At 40.3% G+C, this 18,397-nt stretch overlaps 2 protein-coding genes across 2 annotated transcripts; one reads left to right on the plus strand and one right to left on the minus strand.

The window, feature by feature from the left end:
• Positions 1–139: 139 nt before the first annotated feature.
• On the plus strand, positions 140–4,633 carry tefm (transcription elongation factor, mitochondrial). Its single transcript, XM_034188100.1, has 5 exons — positions 140–267; positions 1,473–1,951; positions 3,719–3,868; positions 4,009–4,187; positions 4,345–4,633. Exons 1-5 carry the CDS (start codon positions 225–227, stop codon positions 4,607–4,609), a joined length of 1,116 nt encoding a protein of 371 aa, XP_034043991.1. The 5' UTR covers positions 140–224; the 3' UTR covers positions 4,610–4,633.
• Positions 4,634–5,100: 467 nt separating this feature from the next.
• On the minus strand, positions 5,101–15,857 carry atad5b (ATPase family AAA domain containing 5b). Its single transcript, XM_034188666.1, has 15 exons — positions 15,695–15,857; positions 10,927–11,253; positions 10,752–10,848; positions 10,570–10,652; positions 9,333–9,475; positions 8,591–8,762; positions 8,166–8,434; positions 8,002–8,095; positions 7,857–7,921; positions 7,547–7,724; positions 7,098–7,204; positions 6,297–7,012; positions 5,950–6,108; positions 5,156–5,296; positions 5,101–5,124 (listed from the first exon to the last, which is right to left on the minus strand). Exons 1-14 carry the CDS (start codon positions 15,855–15,857, stop codon positions 5,194–5,196), a joined length of 2,676 nt encoding a protein of 891 aa, XP_034044557.1. The 3' UTR covers positions 5,101–5,124; positions 5,156–5,193.
• Positions 15,858–18,397: the final 2,540 nt, after the last annotated feature.

An 18,397-nucleotide genomic window follows, 5' to 3' on the forward strand; every position in this document is an offset into this window, starting at 1 on the left:
GTTGAGCACTTCATAATTTTTGTCATTGTAACTGCTGTATATAATAATATTCAGTATTTATAGTATTAATAGTAGTAGTATTATTATTACTATTGGAAACTCGGTCGGAACCAATGTTAAGAAAGCTGTTGTGTGCGTCGGACGGTTGAAAAGTGTGGTAAAGACAACATGGATTAGTCTCGGTTGTGTTGTTGCCAAAATAACCTAATAGTTATTTATTAAGGATGTGGGCCGCCAGACGATTCCTATCATTAGTATCCCAGAGAGGTATTGTAGTAAACTGTTTTATGACTCGGTATTTTGAAGTCATTGAATGGGCGGCTAAAGTTAGCAAGCAGCTCGAAGAGCAGTGTAGTTAGCAGTTGCTGCGGGTCTGTTTTTTGACATCAAAAGATCAAAGAATACAGTACTAAATAAGTTAGCAAAAAAAAAAAAAAAAAGACAATTTAACAAACACTGTCGTAAAATAAATCTGCGACTGTTTCTGTAACAGAAACAGTAGAGCTGTAAGGATGACTCTTGGTGTACGAGATAAATCACTTCTAAATTTCTTTCAATAATTTGTTGGATAAATTGACAATTTTAACGCGACCTTAATTTTATCCCTAACCAAATATATGGTGGTGTATGTCCAAACCATTTCACATGTAATGTTATCAAAGTATTAAGGAGAGTTTGCCAGACGTTATGGGCAATCTATCATATCTTGAACAAGATACAACAATACACAATTAAAGGACATTCAGTTGCATTATAGCTCCGTATAGCGGGACTTTAAAAAAAGGTGATCCGGAACTGGCCAACCTTCTGTATCTGTCGTGAACATAAACTGTTGCTAACTTGTGTATTGGGATGTTAAATGTTTTTTTTTTCTCAGTATAGGTAAGTAAATGTCCTTTACTGTTACACATTTGTGATACTAAGAGAATATTGTTGTTGATCCAATTTTCAAATAAAAGATTATCCCACTTCAACTTGAAGATAATTAGAACATTTAAACCGTGAGTTTACACAAAGTATTTCTGTTCAAATTGTGAGGCTTATTTTTCCATTAAAAAGTTGAGTCTATTTTTTTAAATTGCTGACTTTGGAACATTAAATGTTTTTGCTGGGTACAGTACAATAAACTAAACCTTTGAGTGGTAATTATCCATTAAGCCACATATCAAGCACATTTTTGGATGTAGAGGTTGAAAATTAGACTGTATTCCATCTGCTTGTATTTTTTAAACAAATATTCTTTCTTAAATATAATGCTGCTGCTTTAACTGGAATGCTTTCTTCAGGTTCTGTACATATGCGATCCTAAACAGAAAAGGTGTAACATATATATATAAAAAAATTCTCAAACTTAGCCCGATACTATAGAGAACATATTGAGTTTGATTTTTGCTGCATTACATCCTTTAAGAAAACAGCACTATTGCCAACTAGCTGATAACATTGATTTATTTTCTGAATTACATTAACAGGTTGCTGTGAAGTGCGGTCTGCTTTATTATGTCAGCGTGGCTCCCTCCCCGAGCTCGAACTCCGGTATCTTCAGTGCACCTGCTGCTGGAGAAGCCAGGTTCCTGTGGCTGGTTTTGAGACCCTGAACACCTCCATCAAGTCCACGGTGCTGTGCAGGGAGGAAGACAGCAAAAAGCCTCTGGATTATTTGTACACTTTTGAGCAGCGCAGCATCATCCTCCACCTGCTCAACACCGCCACCCAGGCTGAGCTGGAGGGTGTCAAGTTGCTGAGGGGCCGCAAGTCTGTCAACATCGTGGAGTACAGGGATAGGAATGGGCCGTTCAACACGCTGGAGAGTGTGGTGAATGTGCCACGGCTTAAGCACAAAAGCGCAGTGATAGTCTTCAATGATATCCTCAATCCACAGAAAAAAAAGAAAGCCACAGTACAGCTGGCCAAGTTTGTGAAGCCACCTGTGGACAGATCCTGCCTAGAGGTAAGACTCACGACAAGCGCAAAACATACAGTAGTGTTCAGAATAATAGTAGTGCTATGTGACTAAAAAGATTAATCCAGGTTTTGAGTATATTTCTTATTGTTACATGGGAAACAAGGTACCAGTAGATTCAGATTTTCACAAATCCAACAAGACCAAGCATTCATGATATGCACACTCTTAAGGCTATGAAATTGGGCTATTAGTAAAAAAAAAAAGTAGAAAAGGGGGTGTTCACAATAGTAGCATCTGCTGTTGACGCTACAAACTTAAAACTATGTGTGTAACTATTATTATTATTATGATGCAATCCTGTGAATCACTAAACTAGTATTTAGTTGTATAACCAGTTTTTCATGATTTTTTCACATCTGCAAGGCATTAATTTTGTTGGTTTGGAACCAAGATTTTGCCCGTTTACTAGTGTGCTTGAGGTCATTGTCTTGTTGAAACACCCATTTCAAGGGCATGTCCTCTTCAGCATAAGGCAACATGACCTCTTCAAGTATTTTGACATATCCAAACTGATCCATGATACCTGGTATGCGATATATAGGCCCAACACCATACATAGTAGGAGAAACATGCCCATATCATGATGCTTGCACCACCATGCTTCAATGTGAACTGTGGCTTGAATTCAGAGTTTGGGGGTCGTCTCACAAACCGTCTGCGGCCCTTGGACCCAAAAAGAACAATTTTACTCTCATCAGTCCACAAAATATTCCTACATTTCTCTTTAGGCCAGTTGATGTGTTCTTTGGCAAATTGTAACCTCTTCTGCACATCTTTTATTTAAAAGAGGGACTTTGCGGGGGATTCTTGCAAATAAATTAGCTTCACACAGGTGTCTTCTAACTGTCACAGCACTTACAGGTAACTCCAGACTGTCTTTGATCATCCTGGAGCTGATCAATGGGTGAGCCTTTGCCATTCTGGTTATTCTTCTATCCATTTTGATGGTTGTTTTCTGTTTTCTTCGACGTGTCTCTGGTTTTTTTTTGTCCATTTTAAAGCATTGGAGATCATTGTAGATGAACAGCCTATAACTTTTTGCACCTGCGTATAAGTTTTCCCCTCTCCAATCAACTTTTTAATCAAACTACGCTGTTCTTCTGAACAATGTCTTGAACGTCCCATTTTCCTCAGGCTTTCAAAGAGAAAAACGTTCAACAGGTGCTGGCTTCATCCTTAAATAGGGGACACCTGATTCACACCTGTTTGTTCAACAAAATTGACAAATTCACTGACTGAATGCCACACTACTATTATTGTGAACACCCCCTTTTCTACTTTTTTTTTTTTTACTAATAGCCCAGTTTCATAGCCTTAAGAGTGTGCATATCATGAATGCTTGGTCTTGTTGGATTTGTGAGAATCTACTGAATCTACTGGTACCTTGTTTCCCACATAACAATAAGAAATATACTCAAAACCTGGATTAATCTTTTTAGTCACATAGCATTACTATTATTCTGAACACTACTGTAATTCACATTTGAGACAATAAGTGCTTACTGTGAGGTAACACACACACACACACACACACACACACAAAAGGACACAACCTGCATATGAAACAAAAAGTAAATCAATCATGAAAATATTCATTAATTGCAGCCCTGTTACTGTACATGAGGCCTGGAACTGGTCTGCCTTTATGAAAAGTTGCAAAGCTGCATTTTGGTCTGTTGCACTGTTTTCTGCTTGCTTTGTTTTAGTTGTCAAAATTAAATTGTGTCATTTTGTTGTTTCATTTTCACTCAGGATGCCAGTTCTATTGTGTCAATAGTTTGTGGGACCAATAAGATTGCGTGGGCACATGTGGACCACGGAATGACTGTACTGGATTGGCAGCAGCTGGAATGTCCGAACTTCTTGAAGGGAACATACTTGGCCTCTGCTTACCTGTCTGATGTGAGTGTAATGTCGTTTCTCTGTTGTAGCATTTATTGAAAATGCGTACTTTGCTGTTGTCACAATTCGGGTATTAATAACTTGGCAGAAATTACAGCAGAGAATGAAAATGTCACCTTTTTTTGGGGGGGGACAAACAGATATCCACGGTTGTGTCCCTCCTTCCCCCAACTGACTTATACATCATAGAGAAATCATCCATCTCAGTCCAGAATACCGCTCTGTTCCCCATCATGGCCCACATGAGGACTGTGGAGGCCATGTTGTTCGCCCTGCTTGAGCCAAGAAGTTGCTCACCTGCCCCCAATGTTTGTCCCAGGTTTGACTTAAAATATTTCAAAATGCAGTCAAAGTGTACATTAATATGTAATTACTGAATTTTGTCATCCATGAATGTCTACGAGTGTGTAGTTTGAGAAATGAACAGTTGAAGAATCTAAAATAGAAGACAAATTCCTTCTACTTTCCCATTGCAGAGTTATCAACATGACGCGTGCTGCCGTGGGACGCCACTTTGACCTGATGGTGGGTGAGTCACGGACGAGTGGAGCGCACACAGTGCAACAGTTGATGACCAAGTCAGTGACACAGAAGTGCCCCAGAATAAACATCCCCCAGGAGCTGCTGATGAAACACAGGAAAGCTTTTGAAGTGGGCATTTGGAAAGAAGGGGACGAGCTGTGCGATGCCCTGCTTCAGGCCGTGGCTTTTTACGAGCTGCTCAGCCAATCTGCCTCTTAGTACACACACCAGTGTCAACCTGAGGTCCCCGTGATGCACAACATCCACAAAGACAAAGAGAACTTTCACAGTGACTGTTCAGCCCTCAAACAGGCTTGCTGGTAACGACTGGGTTTAATTTTAAATACGTTTTGTGATAAAAACTGATGATGTCCTTTGGGAGATGCTGAACACCACAGTTACTCTAGTGTGGAAGCACACTGGTTCTTAGTCCTCCTCAGGACTGAGGGGACCGCATCACTTCATGACTCAACCAGCCAAAGCTAACTGAACAAAACCCAGCTGATTCGTGGTTAAAGAGGAGACGCAGGGTGGTCCCCAAAGAGCCGAGCTAAGAACCGCTGCTCTACGGGAAGGATCCTGTCTTAGTTTGGATGGTTTCATGTCATCTGCCTGCAACCTCATCAGGATTTTTGAACATTCTGCAGTCTTTAGTTTTTTTTTTATTCTTTGCTTTTCAAACTAAAATAATAAAATGTCATTCAAGCAGACTTACAAAACTAGTTTATTTACTCTTCAGTCAAACTTATAATTTAAACATTTCACATCTTACAGCAAATATATTCCATTATTGTCTCACAGTATCAGGTGTTATCCTCCAGGTAGTCCTCTGAGAAGTCTCCTGTCAAGAGCTGAAAAGTAGATTTTGAGAGGCCAAGGTGCATTCTGTTGATATAGTTCCGACACCTGGAGTGAAAGGGATCAGTTTATTTTTAAAAACACACAAGCATTTTTGTTTTAACTGTACCACCAAAGGCACAGCAGATCTTGAACCTGCTTAACTCCATGTGTGCAGCTGTACACACGTGTGGTTGCTGTGGATGCAACACCTGAGATCTCAGACTAACTTGACATTTTGCGTCTGTTTCAATTGTGACCACCAGGGGGCAGGATATCTGAAACTGTGTACACAACACCTAGACAAAGACTTCATATATCAAAGTGAGGTTTGGTGCACAAGGTCACTGAACAAATTTGACATAGAAAATGATTTGATTTTAGTTGTGGCCACTGGGTGGCAGCATGTCTGAAAGTTTGGGTACACAAAATCTTGATGCAGAATTTTCTGTATTCGAATACACAAGGTCACCTCAAGTGGTTTACATGTTCGTACTAGTATTGCTGTTGATTTTACTGAAAATAATTTGCTGAAGTCAAACTGATCATTTAATACAAACATATGTTTTGAGAGAACTATGATGGTCCAGCTATCACCCGAGACTGATTTTTGTTATAATGCGTCTCAAACAGGATTTAGATCCAGTGCTCAGATTTTAAATTAGTCTCCATCTGACCTAAGGACAGTGAAAGAGGACAGTAAACGGTGTTGTCTGGCTCACCTGATTGGTTCCCGTCTTTGTTGTTGCGGTCTGTGGGAGTGACAGATAAAGCGAAGGAGGGGCATGTAGTCAACTGCAACGGCCTTTTTGTTCCCAAGTAGACTGAAGGCCTGACAGCCAACCACTGACTTACTCAGATCAAACCTCTTCTGACACACACTGGAGGGATAGGTGCGAATATGATCAAGATTTGATAAAAAAAAAAAAAAAAAAAGTGATTTGAGCTTCAGTGAGCTTTGAATTTTCCAAATTTAAGATTGCACAAAAACACATTGAGCTACAAAGTTAAATGCAGCACAGTAAAGCACGATCTGGTTTTCAAAGTCCAGGATGGTGAGGATGCTTACTGTGGTGGACATGGAGGACGAGCAGTAAAGTTGAGTCTTTCCCTACTGGCAGAACCTGGTATTGTTAATTTCTTCACCAGCCTGTTCCACTCATCATCCACACCTTCACACCTGCATTTCTGAACTTCGGTCCACGCTGCAGACACTTGCCAGCAGCATCTACGACACCCCAGTCCTTCAACAGCAGCCTGCATCTCCCACCTGTGCAGGCTACAGCTTCTTTCCTCCTCAGTCATCTCGTCCATAAAGCCGTCCTTTATCTCCACTCCTGTCCATAAAAACCTGTCCGAATTGCTGAGGCCTGACATGGGCATTTCTGCAGGCAGCGTTAAGACGTCAACATAGGACATCAGATCAAAGAAATCACTCAAGGCACACATCCAGCGGGTGGCAACATTCCCCTCTGCAGCTTTGCCATTTGAATCTATTGAGGTATATGTTGGAGATGATGAACTGCCTCTTCTCCTGCTCAGCTTGGAGGTTTTCCTCACCGAACCGTATGCCTTTGATCTGATATTTTTAGGCAGCTGCTGTTGGACGCCACAGCGCACTGGCTCATCCTGCAGCCCGGAATGAGTCGCATCCAAACTGCTGGGTGCAGCTCCTGTGGGCAGGAGGAGCTCCAGGTTGGAATAAAGAAGAGGCACACCTCTTCTCCAGCTCTCAGAAAGAGGTTTCAGAAGATTATTCATGTCTTCTTCTGTCCAGGATGGAGTCTGAAGAATGATGGAGAAAAAACACTGATGAACAAATTAATGATGGGGAAAATAAAATGCAGCAACGTAGGAGATCAATACTTGCCATCAGAAGGTTCAGCAGATGGTTCTGGGTCATGTTATGGAGGCCCAACATGGTGGCAGTGCAGCTTGGAGCAACTAAACAGTCCTCAACTTTTGTAATATTTTTGTCTGGACCAGAAAAACAAACATTTGCATGAGTCAGACGTGACACGGTCGTCTCAGTGAGGTCTTAACTATTAGCTGTTTAGCATTTACTGCCAGGTGGAACGACACATGAGCTCCACAAGGTGATACATAATACACATCACGAAATCAGTGCATAATTACATTGTTGTTCACACTAATTATGTAGAAAATAATCTGCAGTGAATGTTTTACTTTAAAAAACTTAATTATTCTGAAGGATAAATCATAATCTTTGATGTCATCATTTCAGTCTTTGGCAAGAGATCATTATTTCACCCACAATGCATCGTTCCACCCACAGCATTTATTCACAGTGCAGCTTACTGTGTGCACGGGGAACTTTGTTTAGCGGATCTTCCCTGTGAGGCACCCAGAACTGGAGCTGGAGCAAACAGCGCCGAATATCACCGCCGAATAATCTGAAGAGGCGGATAACTTCATGCAACTCCACTTGCGCGCTCTCAGTCAGACACACCAGCTGCAGGTAGCTGCAGACACTCTCCTTATGATAGATATAAAGTTCCTTTGATAAAACTTGGAGTATTTTCAATGATATCGTGAGAACTTGAAGCATGCACACGTTTGAGAATCATGCAGTTATTTTTTTTTAACCACACATTGAGAGGTGACTTACAGCTGATGGTGTTTTGAAAATAATGGTTTCCAAACTGCAATTAAACCGCCATCTGAATGCAGGATCTGAGGAAGGGATTTTTTTTTTTTCTTTTAATGTCACAGCTTGTTTTATAAGCTAAATGATATTCAATCTGCACATTTACCGTTGGTGGTCAGAACAACCGGCCTTTTGGTGGTTGTCATCAGAGTCTTAACGGCTGCCAGGAATCCAACATCATCGTTAAATATGACGTCAACCTGCAGAAGATGACATTTGTAAGCGAGTTGGCTGAATTTTGCCTTTCGGTGTGTCTGTCAGCTGGTTTACCTCCTCAAACAGTATAAGACATGTTGTCTTTTTGCTCTGTGCCGCTGCTCGCTCACAGGCGGGTGACCGGCTGCATGGTTTCTTCTTGTCCACGTCCTCCAATGGTGTCATGCCGTTAAAGTGCAGGTGGTCTGCTTTGGACTTTATCTTAAAGAAGTTCGTCAAAGTCCTCGTGGCTGCGTCAGACTTTCCTTTGCGATTGCAGAGGACAACTTTCTGTGCAGGTCTTTTTCTTGAAGAACAGATTTTTTTCGGAGCCATAATTTTCCCTGTTCAAGTGGAGGCATTGCAAAATTTACAGATTCTGCAAATTGTACATTTTAAATATCACAGTGCCTTATGAATTCAAATGTTTTTGTGAAATAACCTTTGCTACAGGCTTGATGTTAATGTGTAAAAAATAAGCGATTATTTGGACTCTGTACCATGGGAAATGTCAGATATGGATAGACAGCTGTCAATGTTGTAGTTGATGAAGTAAGCGGGTTTCAGAGAGTCTTTATCTGACGTGTCCACTAGGTGGGACTGTGTCGCCTCCTTCAGACTGGACAAAACATTGCGCCCGCTGCGCTGTGAGGAGCAGTTCACCTCGAATACCTTTACATGAACAGAGGAGATAAATCATTATATTACAGTATTTATGTGTGGCATTGAGCTGAAACCAAAACGTGTCCTAGACCTTGGCGAGCATCATGATTTGGTCCTTTGGTAACACTAGCAAATCAAACTGTAAGGCTTTAAATTTGGCCACTGAATTTATCACTAAAGAGCACAATCTGAGTGACGTTTTCTGGATTTCTGCAAAAAAGATCAAATTTTTGCAATTAATATACATATTTTACATGGGGTTTTATGTATTTTTAGCCAATGTCGACTGTACGCATGAGTAGCCTTAACCACAATTTCATATGTGACATTTTAAGTTAAACTTGTTGAGACGTGCGATTAATTTGTGCGTGTGATCATGATGCAGTCAATAACTTGGTTGACAGTATGAGACAACTTAATTCTGTTCTTGTTCAAAATTTATCCAGATTAGTGAAGTTTCATGTTGTGCGGTTTTCAATTACTCAATTAGCCTCTTAAAGATTTATGGGAATAATGAGGAAAATATGTGGGGAGATTATTTGGTACCATCATTTAAAAACATTAGCGTTCAGTCTCAACCTTAAAGCCGAGCTCCTGAGCACAGGCGTACACTGAGGCCGTCTTTCCGACCCCGAGAGGACCCACAATCAGCATGGCGTTATACAGCGGCTCCTCATCACCTGAGCCCGCCTCACCCTGGAAGTCTCCACAGTCCCACGAGTCTGCACCGGGGAAGAGTGGCAGGAGTTATTTCAACTGTTCTGACAAAAATCTGCACACATTCTACGCTGACTGATTCTTACATAAAACCTTAGGGTGAACGAATGATCCGAAGCTTCTCTGTCACAGATTTCTTCATTTGTTTTGTCCCCTTTTAGTTGCAGTATTATTGACAAGTGCCTGAAATTTGTCATTTTTGGACATTGTGCATTCACTGTCACACACTATCATTGATCCCAGAGCGGGAAATCGACTTAACAAGGAACACAGTGACTCAAAACACATCTCGCTGCTTTAGGAAGTAGCAAGTAACCTACAGACATCAATCAGCAGAACACAAACACATATATCTATATCTATCTCTCTATACACACACATACACAGTCTTTTTCAGTTAATGGTGAAAGATGTCTGATATTTCTTATTCACTGAATGATAAAAGATAAAGACTTCCTGTGATGTCATGGACACACCTGCAGTGTTGTAACGGAGCTCCGCTGGACGTTATAAAAATAAATAAGTGCGACAACTACAATAATTCGATGCTGAAATGCAAAAACACATTCACGAAACAGGAGTTCCTCTGCTGGGCAAAGGAGTCAGGAAAAACTGGACCCCTTACGAGGAAAAGACGACTTCAGACTTTGTTGTCTCTGAAGAGCAAATCTTTGTAGGACACTGATTCAGAGAAATGCAGCACCTGATTCGGGACACAGCTTGTGTGTGCTGAAACATTCTGTAGCTTGGCATGTTAGCACTGTGTACTGTTACCATGGAAATATGGCTGCTAGCAACCCGCTGCTCACTGTTAGCATTGGCCGTGAACAGAAAAGACTTGAGATGCAAAGGAAAAGAGACAACGCATGGAAAGGAGTTAGCACTGAACTAAATGCACTAGGTAATGGATATCCGGTCATGAGACAGTGCATGCTAAAATATGTTGTAGATTAGCACATTAGCATTGGATATCATTACCATGAAAACATGGCCGCTAGCCGTCAAAGTCCTTCAGACACAGACGCTACATATGTTACATAAAACTAGTCATACAGATACAAAATAAAAATGACCATTATTACAAATGAGGAAGACAAACCGTTACCGTTTTCTTCACGTTTTCGGTCATCTATTCGTCTCCTCTCCTCACAATCCACTCTTTGTTTCCATTTCTTCAACCAACTGAGTCACAAAGTATAAAAAAAACAGAAATTCTTCCCATCCCAGTAATATGAAGTGGAATGTGTCAACGCGAGGACCAACCAATGATGTCAAACTCACCACCGCAGCCGAGTCACTGAGGCGGAGTTGCCGATGACCTCACTCGAGCGTTGAGGGCTGTACTTGTCCGTCCAGAGCACATCCTCAAAACTAAAATCTAGAAGAAAAAAAATGATGTTGATAGCAAAGGCAAAGTTTTGAATTTAAAAAGAACAATGGGTGAATCAGAACTGACCTCTTTGGAGACTGCAAGGCGATGTGAGTGACTGGATGTCAGATTTGGTTTGGTTTGTCTGTTTAGAGTTGGGTTCACAGTTGCTCTGCAGGGCATTGCTCCCACTTTGCTGCTTCAGGCGGCGTGTGCGGCTCAGCCTGCTGATTCTGGGTGCGATGGGCTTCTGGTTGTCTCGTGCAGGCAGAGAACACTGACCAGTACTGGGTGAACCCTCAGCAGCAAGACTACACCTCAGACGCTTGGATGCAATGTCGGCCCTGTTGTTACCTCGTTTCCGCTTCTCGTGTAAGAGTGAGGTTTGTACGGAAACTGGACAAAACATGTTTTCTGCGTGTGACAAAGAGGATAAAACAAAAGGACATGCACTTATGGCAGCATTATAGAGCTAAAAGAAGATGTGAACAAGATCCATGCAATAAAAAACAAAAACCAGGCCTTGGTAATCAGTTCAAAGCTTATTAATGCGCATCTGTGTCACTTTGAGAACAAAGTGGGGTTTGTTAATAGTTTGAAGAAAGTATTCAACCTCTGAGAGCCAGTACTTCACAGGGCATCCGTTACTCATCAGAACTTCCAAAAGTGTTTCTGGCAGACATTCGCAAGTTTTTGACACCTCTCTCCTGGAACAGTATAATTCATGCAAAAGCCTCCAGCTCACCAATACGCTTTTTTTCTGTCTGAATCACCTGAATACTGAGACAACCACGCACCAACATTTAACCATTGGTTCTTAAGAGAGAAGCACCAGGGATGACTGAGAAGTTCTAAGCCCGACCCAGAAAAAATAGGGTGGTTCTCCATCTTTTGCATTCTGAGAAACCGACACTTCTCAACATTGCACCCAGTGAGTCAAAACTTCACACATTCTCCAGAAATGTTGGTTTTTCATAATTCAAAAGATGGAGAACCATGACCTACTTTTTCTGGCTCAGGCTCAAAACTTCTCAATCACCCCTCGAAGGATTGGGATCATCATTTTGATGTTGGAAAATCCAATCATCACCAATCTTCCATTTATACAATGAGGCAAGCTCATAAATTCCTCCAAAAGGACAGTTAAAAACAAATAAATAAAAAACATTTCTTCATTTCATGGGTGGAAGAAAGGGCATAGAGACAGATGTAGAACCATGAAAATTACATATTTATAATCATGGAAACATTCTTTCCATTGAACAAATAGAAAACATTCATTATTTGTTCAATATTACACTCACTGCACTCATTCGCCACAAGTTTATCCATTGGGTGGTGGCAGCACTGCCTCCTTGGTGGCACACAGCCACATGATGAGTCCACCCTCTAGTTCTTTCTGTCTCTATAGGGAAGTATTTGTGGAAAAGTCATGACTTTTGACCATCTTGCATGTGCTGTATCCAGCAGCTTTTCATTTCCATAATAGCAGGGCCTCAAAATAAAGAAAACATTACCGAAAAAGTGGCAAAGGCTACCATACCTTTTCTGAAAGGTATGGTAGCCTAGTAAGCTTTATTACTCAAATAAATATTGTCACAAAATAAGGTTATGTGTTATAAATTAATTGAGTATATGAATGGAACACACTCACCCAGACCTTCTTACATGTTGGTGTAATATTGGTCACAGTTGCACGGTACTTGCTTTTTCCCCACAGAGAGGGTAGGTCACACCTCTCTGACCCAGTACCATCGGGGACCTGGCACAGTTAGAGTTCAGCTACTGTGTCAGACTGATGAGATGGAAGTTCAGTTCTATGTTAGTTACACTGACTGTTCTTTGTGTTTTATTTTTCCTGATATATGCAATGGGCATCGTTTTGTTAGCAATTAAATACACTCTGACATTCAAGTGTAAACAGATAGGGAGATAAATCCGAAGAGTTCACAAGGACCATGGCTGAGTTGAATTTTGTAAATTACAATATAGGAGGAATTAATAATCTGATTAATAATCTGGGATTATACTTGTGTGTGTGTGTGGGGGGGGGGGGGGGGGGGGGGTGATTTCACCTTGGACTCAAAACTGGACAGATTACCTGCAACAACAAAACCTCAATCTAAAATGTCTAAGGGGCCATCAGATATGATGGAGGAACTGGGCCTAGTAGATATTTGGCAGCAATTCCACCCTGAGAGAGACCTCACTTTATATCCCAAGTACTTGAGAGTTATTTGAGGATAGACCTTCTCTGCTTATCGAAAACTGAACTGCACAGAGTAAAAGAAAGTACAAATCCATGTTTCATTTGTTGTTATACCATTTTTAGATTTTAAGCTATCTCACTGTTCTGCTTTGGTTCATATGAAAAAATTATTTCTCAACCTTAGTTTACATTATGTGTGACAACTTATAACAGCTACTCTTCTCAGATGGCCGTCACATATCACTGAAAAGCTGAGATTCCAGGCTTTCAGAAAAAGTATGGTAGCCCTTTCCACTTTTTAGGGTAACGACCAACTCTTCTGGCTGACCGTCTATAAATGTTCTGTAATTTCCCCACAATGCACTATGATTTTTGCCACAAAAATCAGTGTGCATCAGTTTCCGGTAAAGACAATACCGGCGATTTTTTTTCCCCCTGTTTTCATCAAATCAAATCAATTTCATTTATATAGCGCCAAATCACAACAAACAGTTGCCCCAAGGCGCTTCATATTGTAAGGCAAAGCCATACAATAATTACAGAAAAACCCCAACTCTCAAAACGACCCCCTGTGAGCAAGCACTTGGCGACAGTGGGAAGGAAAAACTCCCTTTTAACAGGAAGAAACCTCCAGCAGGACCAGGCTCAGGGAGGGGCAGTCTTCTGCTGGGACTGGTTGGGGCTGAGGGGAGAAAGGAAAAATACATGCTGTGGAGGGGAGCAGAGATCAATCACTAATGATTAAATGCAGAGTGGTGCATACAGAGCAAAAAGAGAAAGAAACACTCAGTGCATCATGGGAACCCCCCAGCAGTCTAAGTCTATAGCAGCATAACTAAGGGATGGTTCAGGGTCACCTGATCCAGCCCTAACTATAAGCTTTAACAAAAAGGAAAGTTTTAAGCCTAATCTTAAAAGTAGAGAGGGTGTCTGTCTCCCTGATCCGAATTGGGAGCTGGTTCCAGAGGAGAGGAGCCTGAAAGCTGAAGGCTCTGCCTCCCATTCTACTCTTACAAACCCTAGGAACTACAAGTAAGCCTGCAGTCTGAGAGCGAAGCGCTCTATTGGGGTGATATGGTACTATGAGGTCCCTAAGATAAGATGGGACCTGATTATTCAAAACCTTATAAGAAGAAGAATTTTAAATTCTATTCTAGAATTAACAGGAAGCCAATGAAGAGAGGCCAATATGGGTGAGATATGCTCTCTCCTTCTAGTCCCCGTTAGTACTCTAGCTGCAGCATTTTGAATTAACTGAAGGCGTTTCAGGGAACTTTTAGGACAACCTGATAATAATGAATTACAATAGTCCAGCCTAGAGGAAATAAATGCATGAATTAGTTTTTCAGCATCACTCTGAGACAAGACCTTTCTAATTTTAGAGATATTGCGCAAATGCAAAAAAGCAGTCCTACATATTTGTTTAATATGCGCATTGAATGACATATCCTGATCAAAAATGACTCCAAGATTTCTCTTAGACACCATGTTTAGACACCATGTTTCTAAGATTTGTGGGGCTAAGTACAATAACTTCAGTTTTATCTGAGTTTAAAAGCAGGAAATTAGAGGTCATCCATGTCTTTATGTCTGTAAGACAATCCTGCAGTTTAGCTAATTGGTGTGTGTCCTCTGGCTTCATGGATAGATAAAGCTGAGTATCATCTGCGTAACAATGAAAATTTAAGCAATGCTGTCTAATAATACTGCCTAAGGGAAGCATGTATAAAGTGAATAAAATTGGTCCTAGCACAGAACCTTGTGGAACTCCATAATTAACATTAGTCTGTGAAGAAGATTCCCCATTTAAATGAAAAAATTGTAATCTATTAGATAAATATGATTCAAACCACCGCAGCGCAGTGCCTTTAATACCTATGGCATGCTCTAATCTCTGTAATAAAATTTTATGGTCAACAGTATCAAAAGCAGCACTGAGGTCTAACAGAACAAGCACAGAGATGAGTCCACTGTCTGAGGCCATAAGAAGATCATTTGTAACCTTCACTAATGCTGTTTCTGTACTATGATGAATTCTAAACCCTGACTGAAACTCTTCAAATAGACCATTCCTCTGCAGATGATCAGTTAGCTGTTTTACAACTACCCTTTCAAGAATTTTTGAGAGAGTTCTCATGCAGATAGTTTTTGATATGTTCCACTGTGCAGCAACTCATATGGGAAAGGACAGGGCCCTTGGGATCAAGAGATGATACTACAGATTCCCACACAAAGAAAGATTACAACAATTCTCTAAGCAAACCAGCGAGCGTCCCTCGTGGATCGCTGACAAAAACTTGTCCTCGGGATGTTGTGATGTTTCGTAATGTAAAGTCACTTTTTTGGAGGTCAACGCTGTCTTACAAAAGTGGGGAGGGGCAACAAACAGTTTCACAGGCATACTGGCCTGTCTCCAAAAAGCAATAGAAAAACTGGGATTACTGCTGGCACAGAGGGAGCGCCGCTTCAATTTCTGTACAGGACGCCATTACATCACTACATCTTCACGCATCAAATACTTTTCAGATGCTTTACAAATGTTTGACCCGATAACTCACATTAGTTGCCGAAAAGTTCTATAATTAATATGACCTCTTTATACGTCAGTTTTATTTAGTTTGAGTGATAACTGGAGCTAAAACTAACCTGCAGGCAGAAACGCAGGGTTCGATTCCCGAACTTCCTCCAGACTCACCGCTGAGTTCTGCTCTGCATCACTCTGCTGTCTTCTGCGCACGAAAATTGGCGCAATTTTAATGTTGTCAGTGGAACAACGAGTCTTTTTTTCCTGCAGCGGTTTGTCAGTCATGTTAAGCCATCTTAAAAACAAAACAAACAGCAAAAGGTCTGGATTAGCGACAGCTACTTTAAAAGTTTACACGTCGAGGTTTTTTTTAAACACAGCGGCACTTTTTGGGATGACGTCTAAATCGTGCGCCAAATGCTCGCCGGAGTCAAAGATCGTGTTTGCATGGACAACTCACTCGGAGACTTTTTTTTTTATTTTTCTTCTAATCCCACAGCAGAAGTCCAGCAAAACCAGATTCATTTTGGATCAAATGCAAAATAAAATCCCTCTTTCCCTGTGACATTATCTGCTTACCAGCTGTTATCAGCATTCAGCTTTGAGTTAAATGTTGCTACAGTGCGTCCGGAAAGTATTCCTTCACTTTTTCCACATTTTGTTAACAGCTTTATTCTAAAATGGAGTAAATTCCCCTTTCCCCTCCAAATTCTACTCAGAATACCCCATAATGACAATGTGAAAACTTCTTTTTATTTCTGCAAAATAATAATTTCATTTTCATTTATTTATTTATTTGAGACAGGGACAGTGCACAATATACATCCTTAAATAGGAGAGATGCATTATGCCAGGTTGTAGCATGCGTGCTAATTTCCACCTGTAGTCCCTAGACAGGCTGATGAAAAACAATTAAAAAAAGGAAATTTACAATATATTACATTACATTTTAAAAACTGCAGACACTGTGTCCAAAGCACATGACATTAGATCACACTATGGTTACATGTCTGACCCCAGAGCAACCAGTTTTTAACCAGTCGTGAAAAAGTGTAAAAGTTTGTACAAGAAATGAGTTCAATTGGTAACATATTCCACTGGCGCATGGCCACACAAGAGAACACTGAGTTCCCAAAAGTTTTTCTACGTCTGGGAATCCTGCACTCACCTCGAACCATCGACCGAGTGGCTCGAGATGTTGTTTCCGAGTTCAAGGATATGAAAGTTTGTAATGGCGGAGCAGCAGTGCCATGAATGGTTTTAAACAACAAACATAAATTTGAGTACATGATTGAATTTTCAAAGCTCAGAATATTATACTTTGGGAGTATGTGACAATGATGAAATAAACGTTTTTTCTTATCATGAATCTTGAGAGAGCTTTTATAAAGTGATTGAAGAGGCCTAAGGGCAGTTTTCACCCCTGTGACCAACTTGTCATACAGTAGCGAAAATGTGGTATAATCATTGCATTAAGATATACATTAGAAGCTTCAATGGTAAGAGAGTTTCGAATATATCTATAATTTGACAAATTAAATTTTAAAGTGTTTGTTATCTTTTTAACATGTTTCTTAAAATTCAAATTTGAATCAAGTATTATACCCAGATATCTATATTGATCAACATTATGAATTTTCTGACCACCGATTAAAACTTCAGGACATTTCTGAAGTTTATTTCGGTTTGTAAAAAACATAGATACCGTTTTTTTCAACATTTAAAGTAAGGCAGGAATTTTTTAACCAATGAGAAACCAACTTCATCTCTCTTGTTAGTTTTTGAGGTACCTCCTCCACGGTTTTTCCATTTTTCCATGGGTATACACTACAGTGTCATCAGCATACATAATTGTTTTAACATTGCAGACAGATGGAAGATCATTAATATAAAGTTCCCAATAATAAGAACCTAATAAATCACATGAAAATTCAGTAAGGTATATCTTATATATTATATTCCAATTCTAATGTGGAACTACACTAGTATACTAAGGTATATCTAAATATCTAAAAAGGAAGAGTAAAATAGAAGAGTAGAAAAGAGTAGAGTAGAGCTACTTAGGTGCCTGGTCTTGAGAACAGGGATGGTAGGTTGAAAAGCTTTTTTATTTATTATTGGTTGAAATAAAAGGATCAATAAATTGAATAGTTTTGACTGTGTTGATTGCTTTGTCTCCAAAGTAAAGGTCAAACAAGGTCAACATCCATTGAATTCTATGACGTGACATATGTTACCGTGTAACATGATAACTAAGCATGACAGATAATGCAAACGATTCCTTTTTAGAACCCCATTAACCCAAACAATAATTTGCATACTTTTTTACTGAAATTGGAGCAACTTTAATATTTGACCCCTGGACAAATTGAAATTGACCTTTGTCACCAGTTTTGCTGTTTTGACCCCATAACTCTAGAACATTCCATCATAGATAGTCCAAACTACACCTTTTTGGAATCGTTATGATCAGACAAGTAATGTGATATAGTTTTCAACATGATTGAAGCATTTTTAAAGTTTGACCTCTGTGTAATTCTTCATTGATCTTCTACATGGCTACAGCTACCACCCTGGGATGGCTATCATACATTTTGTGTAGGCCATGATACACTGAGGCTGGATTCTAAGTGTTGTTTTTTTTCCCCTTAAGTGGTACCGAAAACCTGCTTGGCCTATGGAATATCTGGCGTAAATACCAGGTGTCATGTTTGGCAGAAACCAGGCACCATCGCTACAGTGAAGCATGGTGGTGGCAGCATCATGCTGTGGGGATGTTTTTCAACGGCAGGAACTTGGAGACTAGTCAGGATTGAGGGAAAGAT

Source organism: Thalassophryne amazonica, chromosome 15, assembly GCF_902500255.1.
Source record: "Thalassophryne amazonica chromosome 15, fThaAma1.1, whole genome shotgun sequence".
Lineage (NCBI taxonomy): Eukaryota > Metazoa > Chordata > Actinopteri > Batrachoidiformes > Batrachoididae > Thalassophryne > Thalassophryne amazonica.